This window comes from Rousettus aegyptiacus, unplaced genomic scaffold (genome assembly GCF_014176215.1).
Source record: "Rousettus aegyptiacus isolate mRouAeg1 unplaced genomic scaffold, mRouAeg1.p scaffold_m13_p_11, whole genome shotgun sequence".
NCBI lineage: Eukaryota > Metazoa > Chordata > Mammalia > Chiroptera > Pteropodidae > Rousettus > Rousettus aegyptiacus.
In genome coordinates, this window is record NW_023416286.1 from 28,033,402 (window position 1) to 28,053,539 (window position 20,138).

The following is a 20,138-nucleotide window of genomic DNA, read 5'->3' on the forward strand; positions in this document are numbered from 1 at the left end:
ATCCCCAGGGGTAGCTGCTTTTAGAATGACAAAGGAGTACTAGGTAAGTTAAGTGGCCACCGAAGTGACCATTACAAACTGGGGTAAAAAAAAAAAAAATCACTGACCTTAACTGAAAGAGAAAAGAAGGAAGGTGACAAAGGGCTGGGGTCAAGGATAATAAAAGAACAAATAGAAGTAAATCCTAAAAAGAAACGTGAAACTAAACAAGGATTAGGAGCAAGGTGGATGAGGGCTTGGAAACACAACATAATACTTAGACTTCGTAAAAAGTTCACACAGGGCAATCGATCCTGGTCTCACGAGTTGCAGGGGCTCACATTTGCTGCAGCGACGCTAGGGGCCGCCCTAGATGCGCGGCCTCCCGGCCTCTCTGGCCTCGCGCCCCGCGCGGGCTTGGATTCTTTGCAGGTTTAACATCTTCACGAGCAACTCTAAGAATCCTGGGGAGCCTTCCAACTGTGAGATGCGAAAACAAAATAGGAGGCTGGCACAGGCGCGTGGCTCAGCCGGATCCTGGGTAAGGATGCGGGCGGTGGAGATTATTGTGAGCGCCAGCAGAGGGCAGTGTCGGGCCAGGCATTTCCCAGCAACGGGAGAGGCGCTTTCACAACCACTATAAGCCTCTGCCAAACTTTCCTGAGCGAAATGTTGCTTCTTTTCTTTTCCTTCAAGGATTTGAGAGTCTGCCTCAGACTACGATGCGTAAATATGAAGTATGAAATAGGCTGCCTTCCCTAAAAACCATTGACGACTGCATACTATTTGATATCACTGCCCTTTAAAAAGGATCGTTTAGGTGGTAGCGTGCATTTACCAAATACCTACTACATGCCAGACACTGTGCCAAACTTTGACCCATCCAAAATTCTTAACCTCTGAAAGAAAGTATGATTACTTCCATTTTTCAGATAAGGAAACTGAGGCTCACTTGAGTTAAGTGACTTGTGTGAGGTCCCACTGTGAGGATAGGATTCAAACTTTGATTTGTTGAGCTCCAAAAGCCTTTTTTGCTAGGCCACAGGCTGCTTCTCATTAGTCCTCTGTTCCTGCCAGTTCTCAACCTGCCTGACGCTTCCAATGGTGTCTGCTGCTTAGACAAGGAAGCTATCAGGAGGTCAAAAGGCTATTTCTCACACCTGGCCAAATGATGACTTGCTCATTTGAGTTACTCTTTCATCCTTAAGGCAAATTATCTTTCAACATATTTTAAGTGTGCTAAGAGCACCCAAAGTGAATTATATTGACAAATTATTAGGTGAGAAACTGTATCAATTTACCTGCTGGTCACTAGTGCGCATGGATCAGAGCAAAGGAGCTGTGTAGCTACAGCGATGACCTAAACTCTCTTCCTCCCATGACCTGGGGGCCTGGTCTCACTTTTCTAGGGCACACCTGGCCCAAGGCAATGAATCTGGACAAGCCAGCATCATACCTCACACATTCTAACAATGATAAGCAAAACTAACTAGGCTGACAAAAATGAGTTTTTTTCCATTTATTTCTTGCCAAAAAAAGGTGTTTTGTTTTGTTTTTGTAGATTGGTTGGTTCACACTAGATAGAGCCATTGATATTGCTGATGATCTCACAGTCCTGAACAGCTGATTTGATCATTCTTGATCAATTCCTGACCTTAATGGTTGATCCAATAGTATTATGATGTCTGGTCTGTGTTGCTGGAGATCACTCATCAGCCATTCCAAGTTCTGCACCAATTGAAAAGCTGGCTTGCAGAACGTGGCTTGGACCCCAAATCTAAATATGCCTTAATTTTTTACTGCATTGAACTCCTCATCCGTAACCCCTCCCCTTGTCATAGGTGGGGCAGCTGGAAAACTAGAGCAGACTTCTGCCCAGGCACAAAGAGAACTGTCCTGAGTGAGAGGAGAGAACGCAAAAGCAGCCTCCCTACACCTGCAGCAGACAAGATCGGAGAGGGCTGGAGATTGTTCCCCCTCCCCCTGAAAAATAACCACCCCCAATCGTGTAAGGAATGGGGCCAATCTGATGTCGCTGGGCAGGGGCAGGGGTAGAGGTAGCACAGTGGGTAGGGGAAGATGGACAAATACTTTAGCACCAGGGAGAGGGCGATGGAGCTTCAGGACAGAGGTGCTGGCTGGATTTTTTTTCATGTGTGGAAGAATAAGGAATCAGATATTTCCCCTCCAAATACCTTCCCGTCCTTACAAGTCCCCAGAAGTTCTCGGTACAATGGGAATGTCTCAAAAGAGATTCCATCTTAAATGCGGGAATTAATTCAAGCCCTTCAACTTTTCATAGAGGTGAGGATGGATTAAATTGTCTGGAAATTTCTTGGAGCTTTGATAAAAATTAGCTTTCTAAAAATGAAAAGTGTTTAAATAAAAACTCCAAAACTTACATTTTTATCGTTATGCAGGAAACTCATTTTTGTTCCTTTTCCTGTATTTTAATTGTTAAATAATTCCACCAAGCTGCTGCACTCCAGAAAAATAAAACAGTGCATTCGAGTCCAGTGACCTCAAAACTATGAGCGTGAATGTCTCTAATCAAAAATATCTCCCCTTTTAACATTTCGGGTTATTTTTGTAGCAGTCTCTACACCTCACACTGTAATCAAAGCCTGTTATCTCGGTCTTGCAATATTTGTGATTCAGACTCTAATCATGACTGTGTCTGGCACATACATCAGTAGTTGCATTTAAAGATGTGCAAATTGTGAACTTCTCTTTCAACTTGATCTTGCATATTTCATTCGAAACCAATTCTTTAACATACCGCATGTTAATTTTGAACAAGTTAAGAAAACAAATGTATTTCTCAACAGAGGTGATCCGTAAAGCAAATTTCGATTTGTGAGTCAGGTGCTCTGAGTAATGCATTGTTAATTCTTTCAAGTCTCTTGTGTATCTAGTAGTAATTTGAAAATTTACTAAACTCAACAGGGTCGAAACTAATCTTTAGACCTTCCATATGCTCAAGGAAAAGTGCCGAGAGGAATCTAGTCATGGATAAGTCTGACTTATATAACATTCTTAGGCTGCCTGTCTCTGAATAAGGTATATCGTTAATTTCTTCATTCCATGTCAATTTGAGGTGATGTATGTATGCTCGGTCTCGAAAATACACCCATTTTTCAAACCTTTGATATACGACCTCCAAGTTTCAGATTTTTGGGACCCTCCTTTTCCACAGCTGGATTCTTATGCCATGATATTCTTGTCTGCTTGGTTAGTATCCCTAGTCTGGCAGCTTTCCTTCCTTTATAGATATTTATGGTAACATCAGTGCACGACAGTCAGCTTCAAGAGATAGGAGTGTGCCTGGCTTTTTGGAGATCTGGGCAGCTCCATGCAGTTACTTTAGTGAGAATCTCAGAAGCAGACCAGGATTTTGAGGCTCTGGTGACTGACGAGAACCCACCCAGCGGCTGGAGTGGAGCAGGTGCTGGGGGGACGGGGTGTGGGCACTGAGTCAGAGAGACCTGGCTTTGCACTGGGGCTCTGCCCTCTTACGCCAGCCGTGTGGCCCAAGCCTTGTCACTCAGCCGCTTTGATCCTTAGTTCTCCCGCCTGCAACATGAGGATAATATTATCTATGGTGAAGACTAAAAATGATGGGAGCTTAAAGCACCTATTTCTAGATTCAGGGGTAGCCAAGAACTGGTAGCTCGTCTTATTACTAAGCTGATTAGCGAGCACTTGTCAAATTGGTTCAGGCCTTTGATCTTCAGGTTACGACTCCTCCCGAGTCTCACTCGGCCTCTAGCTCGTCCATGCGTGTTGTTGCAGGTCCATGCGTTGTTGCAGGCGAAGTGCTACCTGAGTGGGCTGACTCCTGGAACCTTACCCCTGGACCGACCCAGTATGCTGAAGTCGTCCCGTCCTTGAGGGTAGGAGTTTACAGGCTGCAGAGCAGTCAGCGCAGCAGCAGCAGCAGCTCCCGTTCTCGTAGGCCGGGAACTGTACTGAGTGCTGGTTCACGCTCTGGGGAACTGGCGCTAGTGTACCAGGGCGGTTAAGAACCAGGGCTCTGGATCCAGGCTGTGTGGACCGAAGCGTGGCTCCACTATACCTCCTGGCACGAGACTTCAAGCAACTTAACTCTCTGGGCCTCCGTTACTTTACCTGTAAAGTGGGGCTAGCAACGGTCTGTCTCACTGCATCTCTGTCATCTATTCACGGTACCATTATCTTCCGAGGTGGACAGATGGACCCCTCCTGGTTCAACGTGTCCATCACACGTAGTCGTAACTCAGACTTTCAAAGATGACTCCAGAGGTCAGCTTGCTAATCAGCTTACTATCTACATCACCACGTTCTGAATAAATTGTTGTGCCTGAAATATAACTTCACTTTTCAGCCAGTTGTTTTGATATCTAGTAGATGCAGCCACATTCATAGAAACACACATGGACCTCAGAAAAACACGAATGGCTTTAGAAATTAAAGATTAATATTACTTCATAAAGGTGACTAAGAAAGCTTGTGTATAATAAAGAACTTCCTCATCGGCCATGGAGCCCAAGTGTTTACAAACTCTTGGGTCTTAGGGTCTTAGGGAAAAGGAGAAAACCGGTCAACTGTGTTTGGAAGTTTTTGTGACAGAAAGTGCTGTGCCTCCTGGCACAACTTTTAAAGCCCCACAGAGTTGTCGTTTGGGGGAAGAGCAGAAGTGGACCTTCTTTACACCATACCTGAAAACCACCTAAGATTTGTGGTATGTGACAGCATCAGGAAAGTTTCTACCAAAGCCTTGAGCAAAGGGTCCAAATAATCAAACTACAGCAAAGCTCTGTTTGGGAAGCCCGAACGAGAGAAAAATCAAGAAGACTTGCAGATGTATAAAAACAAATACAGATCAGGCAGGAATATGGAGATGAGAGTTTGTGGGCTGCAGAAGCCAGTACATTGCGTTTTGTTCTGTTCTGTTCTTTCAGCCAGCACTTTAACCCAGGCAATAAAAATGAAAGCGCAAGAGACAGAGACAGGGAAGGTGAGAAAACCAGCTTGAGTAAGAGCAGGCTCAGACTGCCACAAAGACAGACTCCAGCCGTGATCGATTCATGGGAAAGAAAGTCAGCTGGCTGATGGCGAGATGGGAAGCACACGTTTTCCTGCTGGCCTCGGGGGAAGGAACTGCTTCTCAGAACAAAGGACGACCCTGGGGACAAGCGCAGCATCTGTGATTAAGCCTTTGAAGAACAGGCCCTCCCATTACAACTCAAGGCCTAATCCACCAGAAGGGTGAAACCTACTTCCTAAACAGAGGTCGGAGATAACCTTGTTGAAAGAGCTCCAGTCTCCACTCGGAAGCCCTTTAACTCGTAGAAGGAAACCTGGTTCCGGGATGTTCAGGCACCGTTCACTCACAGTGTTACCGTCTGGGGGAGATTTGAACTCTGGCGTGGTGGGGTGGGGTGAAGAGGGAGGTCTTCAGTTCTTCCTCGCCAATGCAGCAAATTACAGGTTAGTGAGATTTAGAAAAAGTAAGATTTATTAGAAGTATATTTTAGAAGCAGACAGGCCACACTGTAGTCCTACGGAAGGCTGTAGTCCTATGGAATTTGGGAGGCGAAATGATAAAAGATAGAAGATAGAGTAGTACCCTCCAAGGGAGGAGTAGGTTCTCAGAGAAGAGAGCTGTAACAACCTAGAAGTGAGAAGGGCTGTATTATATTAGGGTCGCAATGGGTGGTTACAAAGATTCTTATGTGATCGGCACGTGAAGTCATTTGTATTGACGTTCGGCTGCTGTATAACACTTTCCCTAGTGTGCATGTGCTTACCCAGAATTCAGTCTGTTATAATTAGATTCATGAACTTCCAGGCATAAACATAGTATTATAATGATGGCATAATGAGGCTGAGGTTGTGGACAAGTTAGGGTAGTACCTTCTGTGCAAGTGTCTGTGGCTATTAAACCACCTATAGGTTTATGGCCATCCTTTGTCTCCCAGGATACAGGAGAGATTCTTTAACTACCAGTGGGGTATTCTTTGGGTGGCCTCTGGGATGGGCCTCCGTTCCTTTGTTCCCCTATCGCTCATGTCTGACTAACTGTCTAGTGACAGGAAGTGAGCAGGAACCTCTGTCCGAGCACATCACTTCCAGCCTTCGGAGAAGTGTTGAGTTTAAGAAGAGTGGAATGAATCACTTACCTCCATAGGTCTGAGTTCCCCTTAGAACAGATGAGCCACTCTGGGCCTGCCTAGGCTAGTATGCTAGATGGAAGCAGGAACCAGAGCCGTCTTTGGAGTTCTTATCTCAAAGATACTTCCCTAAAGAGTGCCATAACTGGTCTTTGAAACTCACTCGAGTCCATGCGTACAACCAATTCGATTGGTATATAAAGAAGAAAGTACTAAGGGTAATGCTAGATCCTATATCATGGTTAGGAAGGATGATTCATTGTGAAAAAAAAGCTAATGGAATCGGATAACCACGGGAAACAAGATTTTGTCATCTGAAAATTTAAAATGTGCTAGAACTGTGTGTTAACTGAACATAGATCCCATCTCTCCTCAGTGAGGCCCTATGGGTGTTTCCAAAAAAAAAAAAAAAAAAAAAAAAAAAAATATATATATATATATATATATATATATATATATGTAAGAGGTAGAGAATTTAGTTTAGAAGACACACAATCCAGTCATACAACAGGTCTATAATCCACAGGAGGTTTCTCATAATTTTTTACCCAGACAGGAAATGACGATGAGAGAGTTTGCAATCATTAGGGTCTAGAGTGTTGAGTATGAATGTTGAAAAGATTAAAGAAATAACATAGAATGATATTGTGGGGTTTCTGAGCTATAAAAGCTATACGTGTTTTAAAAATTATTTTCGGTTGCTTCATACTTCTTCAAATGCAGCACCTTGTAAAAACTGAGTCACGTGAGATTCCTGCTTATATTTGCGCTTCAGGCATTTCTTCTAAAATAGTCGAAACAGTTCAAATTAAAAGCAGATTCCGGTACCCCTCCCATGTGGTATCCCTCCCGAATGTTCCCATATCTGATATCCCCAGCCCTTCCAGCCCTTACCTGTGATTCATTTAGAGGCTTCTCTGGGCTTACTGACTTCAGTAATGCTTTCCACATCCCCTTCCGATTTTGTACCCTCCCTCAGTATCTGCGCACCCCCACTCCAGGTGAGACACCCTCCCTGCACCTGGGAGGGCCTTAGAGAACATCTACAGAGCAAGACTGTCAAGGACAGCTTTCCCAACAAATATTATCATGAATATCTTGCCTTGTAAAAATGGTGAGCGAGCATCATTAGGACGATAAAAATGTTTTCGATGTGGAATGCAATATATTGAATAAAGGAAATAGATTAAGAACTTTTACTTATGAGAAGGGTTCTCCTAATATTGTTAAACTTTGATGTGCTAAAAAACTAACACAGCTGAACCAATAAGAGGAATGTTCCTACTTTCAATGAGTTAGACCATGCACGAGTGGGTGAACTTGGCCATGATTCTTGAGTTAGGGCCGCATCTTGGTCCTCTTCTCAGCCCCAGCCTGAGGAACCTGCCTCTTTTATGCAGAGGACCCTCTATTGAGGGTATTACAGGGCACTTTGGGGTGGGAACACATTTATTCATATTTGAATCTCTACACTAATACAGTGTGCATGGTCCATAGGAGAACTTAGTAAACGTTAGTTGAAGGAATAAATAAAACTAATAAGTTCCGTAAGCATAGGGGAGTTTGCTCAAAGTTTTAATTTCATTTTATTTTTTAATGTTATCAGTTCATATGTAAAAGCTTTGACTACTAAAGGTTTGGGGGGAAAACCACTGTTTGGATCTCTGGGCTTTAAATTCAACGCATGAGTTGTACAATGCTTGTGTGTCTGACGAAATGAAAGGTTTTTCCTTTAAGATATTTGGCATCTCCAAATTTTCGAAGTTGTGTTTTATGGTTTCTCCTTGTTTCTGCTCACACATAGAATGTGTGTGCTTTGGGGAGGCGTGCGGGGAGGGGTGGCGATGGGACAGAGACGACAACTGCAAACAAACAAAAAGCTCGGTGACGCGTGTTTCGTCCTAGTGCCAAATGATGCTCACGAAAATCACAGCAATTTCTGATGCACTTGCCAATGTTTATGGTATTTTTTACTTTAAAGCTGTAACAGATTGTTCCAAAATAAATAATTTAAGCCTAATATTTCAAAAACGTCCAAGCGCTCACGTCTTTCACTTCTTGCTGCTCTTCTGGGACGAAGCTGTGCCCAACAGAAGCAACCCTCATGTCTACATAACACTTCGTTTGGAGGGTTGTTTTTTCACTTTGTTTTTGAAAGTCGAATCTATTTCTTACCATCCTATTCCAAATGTCGTAGGTTCTATCGTTGCTCAGGGTGGAAGCGATAACTCCTCATATACAGGAAAAACGGGAATAAATGCCATAGCATCTAGTTTGTGGTCTTGTGGGAGAAAACTTGGGAAGGGTGCCAAGAGAAGTCTGAGTTGAGAACGCAACCCAAGTTCCACAGAAATCTAGAATTTACCTACCGATTAATATTTAGACTTCAAGTCGTTAACAATGGGTCTGGTTTTGCACAGCACCCTCAATTTAACTGAAGATAGCTTCGGACTTGGCAAATTTACTGCACACCAAATGACCCCCCTCTCAACCAATTATTGGACTTCTCACTCCATTGTTTACAGTACAATGTCAGAGAGAAGAAACATCTATGTTAAAAAAAAATCAAAAGCAAATCTTTATGTGTTGCTGTACTTCCTAGATGTGAATGGATGGCTTTTATAAATGTTAAACAAAGATAAAACATAAAAAGAGCCAAACAATAAACTGACAGCTCTGCGTTCTATTTGTTCTATTAACGCAGGCAGACATTGCGAGGTCCATCAGATGATCGGGAACTACATGTGGGACCCCAGCACCAACAAGTCCTTTGACATCGGTGTCAACAGAGACAGCCTGATGCCTCTCTGGTGGAATGGGTCAGAACCTCTTTGGATCACTCTGATGAAGGCCAAAAGGAAGGTCTACATGTACTACTGGCCAGGTGAGTATACCCAGGCCGCTCCAACTTCCCAAATCTCAAAACATTATGGAGTCTCTAAGGACAAAGGATATAGATGTATTTGAAGACCAAGCCAGAGTTTGGAAAATGGGATCTTTATTCAAGAAGTATCTCTTATGGGCATGTTATTAAAAATTTTGCTTTGAATTCCCTAACATCAGACCAGACACAATATTATTTCCTGATTCCCTTGGATCAGCAATATTGCTGCATTATGTCATACTTCTTCATGTGCAAAATTTCGGATATACAGGAGAGATAAATTATAGGATCCTTATTTACCTTATAAAAGAATTTGGCATACCATTTCTATAGATTTTGAGCTCCCCTACACAATACTGAGAAGAGGATTCGAAGCACTTACAATTTTCCCATAGTGCATTAAATTAAGTCCTCTTGCATTAATATTCCTCCTGGACATCATTGATCAATGAGAAAGTAAATACTCAATTACTGCAATGATGTAAGGAATAACACCAACTGCCCTGACTGTCATGAGAAGTCTTCAGGATACTCTCATCTTGGCAGTTGAAAGTCTTTTATTAAGGACGAGAACATTCAGTGATAACAAAATATTCAACTTACCATTGTCTTCCTATTGGTGGGATTCCTTCTTAGGTAAGTGATTTTCCCATGCACATAGCTGTAGACACTTTCCCCCTAATTCTTAGTGGTGTGATTCTCGTGATTGCCATTAGGGGAGGAGATGTCAGGGGAGGCCCAGAAGAAACGAAGGGATAAATAGGGAGAAACAGCTGACAGGGTCTCGTTGGCCTGGGCGGGAGGGCAGCAGTAGCCTGAGAGAATTGTGAGAGCATGGTGAGTTGTAGGGGACCATGGCAGGTGGGATGAGAGAGAGGGGAAAGAAGGATGAGTAAGCCAAGGCTGAGTCACAGATAGCCCACACTAAGGTTGTGGGCTTTCAGCAGGAGTTTGAAGGTTGGAAGAGGTCACATGGAGAGCTACTCAGGGCACTCTAGTCTACACCAGCTCTCAGAGGCGCATAGAACACAGATAGATGGAGAGCATGGAAAGTCACACTGTGGCGAGTGCCCTGAAAGCTGCCACAGAGTAGAGACTGGCATCCGTAGGTGGACCTGCAAAGGCCAAAGCAGGCTGCATTAATTTAAAACTGGGCAGAAGAACAGACAGACACAGGCTAGCTCTGCTGGAAGATACAGTTTCAGGGGAGTGCTAGAATTCCTTCAGAAGACACCTGGGATTCTGCCTGTAGCAGCTACCTTGGCTGACATGATTAGGAACTTTCAAGCAAGGGAGGGGTTTCAAAGAACTCTGTTGCCTTAAATAGAGACTCAGTTTTAACATGGAGTTGGACGTGAAATTAAGGAAACAAAACAGCGCATCAGCCAAGGTGATCAGACTTGCTAGAGGAGCCAAGCTCATGGTCCAGGCCAATGATATGAGGCCTAAAGCCAAACGACGTGCTGCATTTTGAGGTCATTCTCAGAAATCAATATCAGCAAATACAAAAGCCCACATCATAGGCATAGGAGAGGGAACATATTGGACACACTGCCTCAGGGACTACCCGAAAACAAATCTAAGGACCATCAAATAAATATTGCCCCAATGCCATAGGGCCGCCTTCCATGATATCTGATTAACTTAACTTTCAATGTCTTGGAGCTTGAGCTCTTCATGCTCTAAAGAGGTCCTTTCCCATAATCTTTCCCCAGCTCCCCCCATGCCTCCTCCACATACGATCTCCCATTGATAGCCTTTTGCATAACCATGGATGCCAATGCTCATGGAAAGATGCGGGGAGACTGTAAAGGGAGGCAGTTGCCATATTTCGGACTTTTCTCTACAGCGCAATTACAGAGCATTATTCTTTATCTCATCCTGGAGAATCTGGCTCCTTAATTATAACAAACAACTTGAATTTATATATCACCGAGTGTCTTAAAAACCTCAAAGCTAATTCGCATCTAAAATATCTTGTTTCTTCAATCAGCTCCTCAAGGGCAAGAAAGAGCCAGTCACTTCCTTTGATTCACAGTTCAACAGCTAATGTGACATGAAGCCTTAAGATCAGCTTATGGTGTTAACTATCAGGAAGGAAGAAGCTAAAAAGATAGCTTCCTAGAATTTCCTCAGTGACCTAAGTGAAGATTAGTTAAAGATCTGGCCGTGTCGAAGTCTTGATAGGAATTGCATGAAGAGTCTCTTGTTTCTTAGACACTGTCCAGTCCTTCTAAACTGGAAAAACAAATAAAGCCTGGCCCGGCCGGGAGTGCTCCGGCACCTTCCATTCTTATTGGCTGACAGCTAAAGGTTTAAGGGTCACTGCTTTCTTTTCGCCCATCACCTTGGTCCCCTCCAGCCACAGCTAATAGCCCAGCGAGCGTTCGTTTGTCTCAGCAAGATTAAGTGAAGCGCAGTGGCATTTCTTCTAAACATAACTTGATTTTATTTTTCTTCTCAAATCCTCCTCTTCCTTCTCCACTCCCCACAGGACATTGTACAGACTCTCGATGAGGCCTGGAAAATCTTCACTGCTCCAGTGATCTGTGTTATGACACTTTGAGTCTCGCCATTAAGTCAATATTTAGAAGTGCAATTTAGAAATGGCAGGAGTTCAAGTCTTCCTGTCAGGTAGATAAAGCAGCAGACTGAAAAATTGATCAGTGGTGAAGCGTCCAAAATACCACACCTCAAGTCTTGAGAAACTTAATATTGTAAACAGACCCTTTATTACCCCACCCAATGGTATCATTGAGCTGTGCAGGAAGAAATGTGTCTCAGGAAATTATCCCGGGCCCTAAATAGAATATTTTGTGGGGGAATGTCCAAAAATAAGCCAGGAACTGCATAACTAGAACCTAGTAGTGTTCTCCAAAGGATAAGAGCTGAATGTGTGTCCTTCGCCGATTTCATCCCCTACCCTACCTCTCTAGTTTGGGGTCAAAGGAACTTTAATGAGGGGGAAAAGGAAGAGACTCTAATATTCACTTCATACTGAGAGTAACCCAAAGCAGAAAAGGATACCTCCTTCAGACAATCAGTGCTACCTCACACGGTGGTAGCAGTTTTTAATTTTATTCTTATGGCTATCAGGATATATAAAAAAGGAACAAAAAATAGCAACCTTTAGGAGGCTGTGGTTAAAAGCCTTTAGAATAAGTGTTTGAAGACTCTAAGTTCTACATCTTTCATTGTACATTTTACAGTCTTAACTCCCTGCCGCCAAGCAGTCAGGAGGACTGGGAGCAACCATTCACGTGGCTTTGGGATGATGTTGTGTGTAGGTCTGGGCTCTTCTATTGGCCTCTTCCTGTCCTGCACAGATGTTCAGGGAAATAAGACACCTCCTGTGTGGGAAAAGACACATTTCTACCTGGCTTCCCTTCCTCCACTTTCCAGAGGTGGGCTGGGAACAAAGCTAATGGTGGATATCTGACTCAGCTCCTATCAAGTTTTGCTTGTTACAATTAAGGTGATTTCTTCTAAGTCAGGAGGCACATATTAGCTATTGATCAGAAATCGTAGATCATTCATAGCATCTTCTCCTTTACTGAGTGGTGGGTCTCTGACAACTTTCAGCTGGGCTGAACTTAGATGCGTATACTCAGGCAAAGGGAAAATTAGGAGCCCAGCATCAATCATGACAATGTGTAAGTTAACATTACGGCTAATTCTTTGACTCTATGTATGTGACTTCAAACACCTGGATGAAAACTGGAACTTTTTTTCAGGCAAATATTTGACATTGCAAATAAAAGGGATCCAGATTTTCATGATATTTTCCAATAATATCACCAATTTAGTGTTAGAGTTTAAGATGTATGTAACTTTAAAACTGGAAGAGGTCTTAGTCAGTATGTAGTTGGCTGGTTCGTACACTTGTAAATCAAATCTGCGGATTTCCTTTCCAGAAAAACACACCCATACATAATACACTCATGATTTTGCACTTATGTAACATAAGAAACTGCAGTGATGAAGACTGCCAAATGGTCTTTGACGTGGCAACACATTTGTATCTACAATATCTAATTGATTTGACTTTTTTTTTAATGTGATGGAAATATGTGTTAAAAATTCACCAAAGTATCAAATGAAATCCAAGGTTCTGTAGTTAATGTCTGGCAAGAGTAGACTTGGGTCAAAATTCTCTAAGACTCTTTGGGCTTAATTCACCTTGAGTCATTTCCTTTGTCAGTAGTAACTTTGGTGAAATCTGCATCACTGCCATTTTCTGTCTGTGTCAGCAAGAAAAAGATTACGAATTCATGTTTCAAGTTTGAAGTTGTCTCAAAGAAGCGATCTTCAAAAGCATTCTGCAGGATTTCTAGGCATCAACCACTTCTGCTGCAGAGAAACTGAGGAGGCCTCTCTGGACCACTGCCTGCAGAAGCAATCCCTCCAGCGTTCGAAAGTCTTCACAGCCGTCCAGCCACATCCAACCTCCTTCTACAGAATGTTGTCTTGGCCAAAGAGCTCATAGTTTCAGCAGCAACCACTCCGGTAATTAGAAAGCCTTAAAGAGAAATCCAGGGATGAACTTTCATTCTTCATGAATTATGGCAAATCTGTTTTTTCATAAAACAGCTAAAAGGATATGGTTCAAGGCCCAGGAATAGGCTCTCAGGAGACAACTATGAGCAAAACCAAATGCAGGCTCTTCTCACATCCCTTCCCACCCCTGAGGATTTACCATCCAGGCAAGGAGACAGACGATAATCTGACACTAGCCCAAATAAATGTAAAGTACACTTGTTAAAAGTATAATAATGAAAAGCATGTTGCATTGTGATATCACCTAATAAGGGATCTGGTTTCATCTGAGAGGGTGACATGAGTTAACACCTAAGAGGGCGGGTAAGATGGGGGAGTAGAAATAGAAGAGTTGACAGGACTGAGGGGACAGCACGTGTTCAGGTTCTGGAACAGATGGGAGAAACATGGAGATTTCAAGAAACCGAGAGGGGAGGATAGATGTGGTGTGGATGAGGTGGAGAGAAACCTAGGCCAGGCCAGTCTCTGTGGCTCAAGCTGAAGAATTTATCCTTATCCGAAGAGGAATAGGAAGTCATTGGAAGGTTTTAAGATGGAGAGGGACAGCATCGTACTTACATTTTGCCAAGATTACTCCATCTTCAGCATGGAGAATGGAACGTGGGCATCCACAGTGCATGGACGAGGGTTGGCCGACTGGTCGGGAAGTTACTGAGTGGACCTAGGAAAGAGGGGAGGACACCTAGGACAAGGGTAACAGAAGTGGTAAGAAATAGATGGATTGTGAACGTATTTAGGAATTAAAATTGCCATGACCTGGTGATGGACTGGATTTGGGATTAAGAGATCGAGCCAAGGCCGGGGAGAGTCTCGTGCTGCTGTTGCACCACCAGGCCTCCCGAGTTTGCCAGGAACTCCTCAGAGCATGGCAGGGGGCTGGGGGTGGGGGACGCAGAGGGAGGGGTCCTGACTCGGTGAAGAAAGGGGGCCAAAGTTGGTCCTCCTTGTATTAAATCAGCCCTTGGTGGAGAATGGGAGAATGCTCGAATCTTGGCTTTGATGGCTGAGGGTGGTTTTGCATCCGTTCCTTCTAGGCCTGTGCCACAGTCTTGGTTGGTGCCGAATACCTCCCGGTCCATCGGTGGGCAGGTGGGCTCAGGTGCCTCTGCTGTGCCTCTCCCAGCTCGGGGGATGGGCTGTTGGCTGTCTGGTCCAGCAAGCGTCAGAGGGATCTCCACTGCGTTAGCACGCAGAGGTGCGCCGAGCCCGCCGGAGCCCTCTGTGCGCAGACAGCTCTGCCCCTCCCGTCCTCCCCGCTGTGTTTCCAGCACATCACTGGATCGCTTAGGGGAACCTGAGAGAAATGTAAGAAAAAAAGAGCCAGAATGTGGCTTCTAGACCAATTCGGTCACTTTCTTCCTGGGCACAGTCACTTAATTTCTCTGCGCTCCAGTTTCATTATCTGTCCAGCAGGGATGACCATATGAACTTCTCAGGCTTGCTGGGCATGTGAAATGAGATAAGATATGTAGAGTATTTGATCAGAGTATGTGTTCAACCTAGCTCGGGTTCCCAGATTCTAAAATAGGAACTTCAGCCTGTGCCCATTTTCATGAGTCACACGGGGTGAGTGCTCTGACCAAGGTCACTCTTAACCAAATATAGAATTCTTGAATGCACATCAAGAATTCAAATATATAATTGCAGCAAAGACCACAGAGTGAAACAAAAGCCTTATTTTAAGTTGCCAAAAGAATTCTGGGACAGACTATCTAGGCCTGTAAGGAATTGGAGAACAGTGTTCCCAGGAAAGGAGCAGAGAGAGGGAGCTGGCCACTGGGTCACTGGAGAAGGGGAAGAGGACAGAGGCTGGCTTTTTGGTATCTCAGGGGTGGGGGATAGAAACCATGGACAGGGTGAGCCAAACCGGGCCGCGAGGCCACTGGGCTGGCCCCTGGCTGTTGCCCAAGGATTTCAGAGAAGTGGCTTTGCAGGGCCCACATGCACAGCACTCATTCCTGGTCCCAGCTGTTCCTGGGAGTGGCTCAGAACCACCTCACAGGTCAGAGAGACCAAGGTCCCCCTAGTCACATGGGGGAAAGGGAAGTTTGTAAGACTTGGAGATCACAGTCTCAGATTTGAGGGGCCAGGGGATGGGGAGTCCCTGGGTAGGTCTAGCAAACGACTTTAGGGCTGAGCTCTGCAGTAAAGGGCTTGTCAGTTTCTAGCATCCTGAGTTGGCCCAGTCTGTTGTGATCCAAATACCAGGAAGCCACCCGCTCGGAGAAGAAGGCTTTGGTCGGGAATACTGTCTGGTGCAGAGGTCAAGATGGCTTCCTGCGGGGTTAGCATGATGTCACTGCAATCACATAATTATTTGCAAGATTTAGGTGATCATGAAGCTTGTGCTTCAGCTCTGATAGTGTATATAAGGGGGCCTCCAGGGATGTAATTCCAATAGTGGTCATTCATTTTTCACCTGGACTCACCTGAGAAGAGGGCAGGCTCTGACTCTGGGCCAGAGATTTTTCTCCTTCTAAAGCTAACTAGCAGATACAGAGATTAAAACCCCGCCCTTGGCTTCATTATGTCTTGCTGCAGTATCACCACCGCCTTCCTAAAGTGGAGATGCAGCCGGGGTTGGCCATGTAGTCTTTCTCACCTGTGTTTCCTATTAGTCACTTCTGACGCCCAGTGAGTCATTTGCAGTTGAGATTTTGGAATCCACTCTAATGGATGAGTTGCTTCTCATCACACTTGTCTCCTGGGGCTTGCTCTCTGCCCCTACACACAAGGCCAGTCTTCAGTGAAGTCTTGAGCTCAGGCCAGCCCCACTGCCCTCTTTCTATATCAGAACAGAGGTGTCGCCAGAAGTCTCCCAGCCCTGTGGGCCAGGCCGACCCTGGGGAAAGGTCTCTGAGATCAAAGGCCCCACTTTCTCCACGGACTTGTTCCCACAAGCTCCTGTGCCTCAGATGCATTTTGCTGGAAAAGGTTATATGTTTCTAAGTGAGTTAATTGGCTTAGCTTTTTTAATAAGCTCTCTTGAGACATGTATTCCATGATCGTACACCTGCCTCATATCACATAAAATGCAGCTCACAGGGGTTATGGTTACAAGATGTGTCAAAGTTGGCAAGTGGAGCTGCCCTTGGAAGGTGAGATCTGTGCTCCAGGAAGTTGGAGAAATGCGATTTTTATGGGCTCAAGTTGGTGGTCCTTGGAGAGAGCTGCCAGGAAGGAAGAGTCATACAGGATAGTAGTGTGCACAGTGGGGAAGAGCCGGGAGAGAGCCGGTTACTAGCCCACAGGGAGACCTTGAGACAACCACTCCTCCCATCTGAGGCCTCTGTTTTCTCAGCTGGAAACTAAAGGTGTTCGGTGTAAGACTGTCATGAAGGGCCGTGAGAGCTGTGAGCTGTGCCAGGACGTCACGTCCGTGGGTATTGCTCCCATTGTAGGCATCATAGATTTGCATATTTATTTCGACCATATTTTGGTCTATGATAGTTAAGTGTTGTGACAAAATATGTAGATTAAGATAATTTTATGATGATGGAAGTTAAATGTTTTGGGAAAAAAAAATGTCTCCCCCCATTTTTCTTCACACAATGTTGCCTGGGCTTAGTGGTGGCCCTCTTTGGGTGTTCTTAAGTTCCCTCTAAGTCTGTATTTTCTACTCAAGATACATTTATTAGGTTATAGAAGAGGATAATCACCTAGCTGAGATGGGAATATCTACCAGAAAGATGAAGTCTAGACAGAGATAAGATGAGGTCCTGAAACATGAACCCTAATTAAAGGCAATTCCCTTCAAATTTCCCTGGGAACAGTGAGGAAACAAGATGGAGTAAAGCCAAAACATGCCCTCAAAGAGGTCGCGAATCTAGAATCTTACCGCAAAGCTTCTGTTTGATCTTTGAAACTGCGAGATCCAGACCTTTGCCTTTGTTTCCTCACAGATACCTGTGCAGAGGTTCAGACACCTCTGCTTTCCTCAGGGCTGTTGGAGTGACCGGAAATGACCTCAGTTAATCAGATTCCATGCTCCCTCGGAAGCCTGAGGGCAGCAGCCCAGAGGTTGAGCAATGTGCCTGTGTCACATCCAGAAAGGAGCCTACAGACTTTTGAGTAGGGAACTGTCTCGTGGGATCCACACAACACCCCACTGCAGTCTGCTGATTTCCATCAGATAAAGATGAAAGAAAACAAAACAAAGCACCCACACTAATTCACCTAGGAAAATTAGCTTTACTTCCTCGAAAATGACCAATTTCACTACTTTCATGTTCCATTGCATTGTGACTGTCATTTCTTGCTGGCTGTTTACCTTTTCAGTCATTTATTGATTCTGGGTTATAAGATTAGAGGTAAGGTGACTGTTTTTGCCTTTCGAGACTTCATCAAGGAGAGACCATTTAAGACAGAGAGAGCAGAAGGGTTGCACTTCCTCAGTTTCTGTCTTCGTGGGTACTAGACTAATTTCTTCTTGGGGACACATTGGTGTTTAAGCTTCTATTCAAAGTAACCATGTTTGCAGGACTCACATTCAGAGCATCTCTTAGTGGTTGAGGTACAATCTTCTCACCCCAACCTCTGGCTATCTGATTACCTGAATAGATAGTAAATGATAATGCCCCATTTGCTCTGCTGTGAAGGTTCTTCTCTCTGATCTGCTTACAGAACTTCAGCTGTGGACAACCCTAGGGAGAATAAATCCTACCACTCTCAGTAACATTTACTTTCAACTTGCCATACAACTTTAGGACCAGCTGCTTTCCGAATATTACAGTTTCCACAAAGTGGAGCTGCCTACTTTCCTATTTCAGGGGTCTTCATACTGGGTTCCCAAGGGTCGCCAAGACAAAATTAGTTTTAAGGGAATAGATTCTAGGATATGTATTGTGAAAATTGTCCTAACTAAAAACACACCCTTCCCCTACTTTGCAGAAGAAAGGGATACCCATCACCATCAAGAACCTTACTGAGGTGCATCGCCCCAGTTTATGAAAACCTTCAGGGACCAAACTAAAGGACAGTTCAAAATATTGGTGTGGGTGTTGAGAAAGTGAATGCATCTAGTGTTAAAAAATAACTTAAAAAATCAAATATTTTCCAAACTTTGCTTTTAAATTATTTAAGAAAAACTTAATTGAGTTGTCAGCTAAAACATTATTTAAAAATTTATGATAATAGATCACTATGTGAATGTTGGCATTCAAAGAAGCACTTCAAAGAATCAAATGACATTGGTACAACAAGCCACTTATTTATGGGAACAACTTTCTTAATACTTACATTTAACATATAAGAAGAGAATGGATTCTGAATGCATCTTATTCTAGAGTTCGATCATATTCACCCATGGACATGAATTAATTTTCAAAAGACATTTCTATTCCTTTCATTATGAGATGTATTTCTAGTGAAATGTAATTTTTTATGTTTGATGAATATTTATTGAAATTTGGGGTTCCACTTAGTGCACTAATGCCTTAGTTGTTTTGAAACAACTCTTTTCTCCACAACAACTAGAATATCTGATGAACTCTTTATGTGTATGTATGTGTGATGAATCAGAGACATGCCAATACCTAGAGAAAGAGGCATATCTAGCAATTGGTACCATGTCTTCCTTGCAGTCAAACACTGATCTCAAAAGCAGCAGTTGAGAGGCTAAGACTAAACTGAGCTTTTGACAGAATCACAGAATGGGAAAAATAATGAAAATTAGAGTTCGCATCCCACCAGTGAGAACAGATCTAGTAAGCATTCCAGGCTTTTGATTGGACAATAAAGGGCAAGAAATGCTCTAGGAATAAGAATGAAAGAGAAATAGACAAGGGGTGAAGACTTCTTGAGGACTGAAGCCTTCATAAAGACAAAGTTGAGCTTCAAATAATCTTAATCTTTGACTAAATCCACTCTGGATCAAGATGGTCTGCCTGGAACCTTCGTGCTCATCAGATCAAATCATATATTCCTTGGAAGAAGATAACATATGCAGTGTCAAATGATATAGATAATTTTACATACACAATATGCAGCATTCAATTATAAAAAATAACCAGAATATAGGAAAACAAGACTTGGCTGAAAACTCAAAAGTGAAAAAGCAGCCAACACAGGCTCAAACCCATAGATGATCCAGATATCAGGCATAGATTTTAACCCATTTTCTGTTTAGACAAGAAAGTGCAGCTCACAGCCAGTATTAATTTAATTTTATATAAACATACTCTTTGAGGCTGAGGCAAATCTGACTAGTTTTCAATGTGAAAATAAAATATAAAAACTGTTCTTAGAGTTATCTCTAAATAGAATTTGTCTCTAATCCTAATGTAACAGAAATGTATACATAAATTGTAGTCATCAAGAAAATCTTGGGCTAACACCTATTTGAGAACAATGTTAACATCATGCATAGGAATGTTATGTTTTCTAGGATTTGATATTTTCAGTGATCAAGAATTACCATATTTTGTAAATGGAAATACCACTACTAAAAAGGGAATGCTATAAATAAAATGATGTTATTTGTTTCCAAAAACTATCAATATACTAGAGCATTGCAAAAATAATAATAAAAAGGAGATATTTTGTGACAAACTTTGGGAATAAGGTTA

The 20,138-nt window shown here is 43.3% G+C and overlaps 1 protein-coding gene across 2 annotated transcripts in view; it reads left to right on the plus strand.

Annotated features, from left to right (window-relative positions):
- The window catches only part of ENPP6 (ectonucleotide pyrophosphatase/phosphodiesterase 6), a 93,011-nt gene that overhangs the window by 26,362 nt on the left and 46,511 nt on the right, over positions 1 to 20,138 (plus strand). For both annotated transcript variants that reach the window (XM_016144001.2, XM_036228673.1), the window contains exon 2: positions 8,836 to 9,015. In XM_016144001.2, the coding sequence (XP_015999487.2) occupies positions 8,836 to 9,015 (180 nt within the window). The remainder of the gene's footprint in view (positions 1 to 8,835; positions 9,016 to 20,138) is intronic.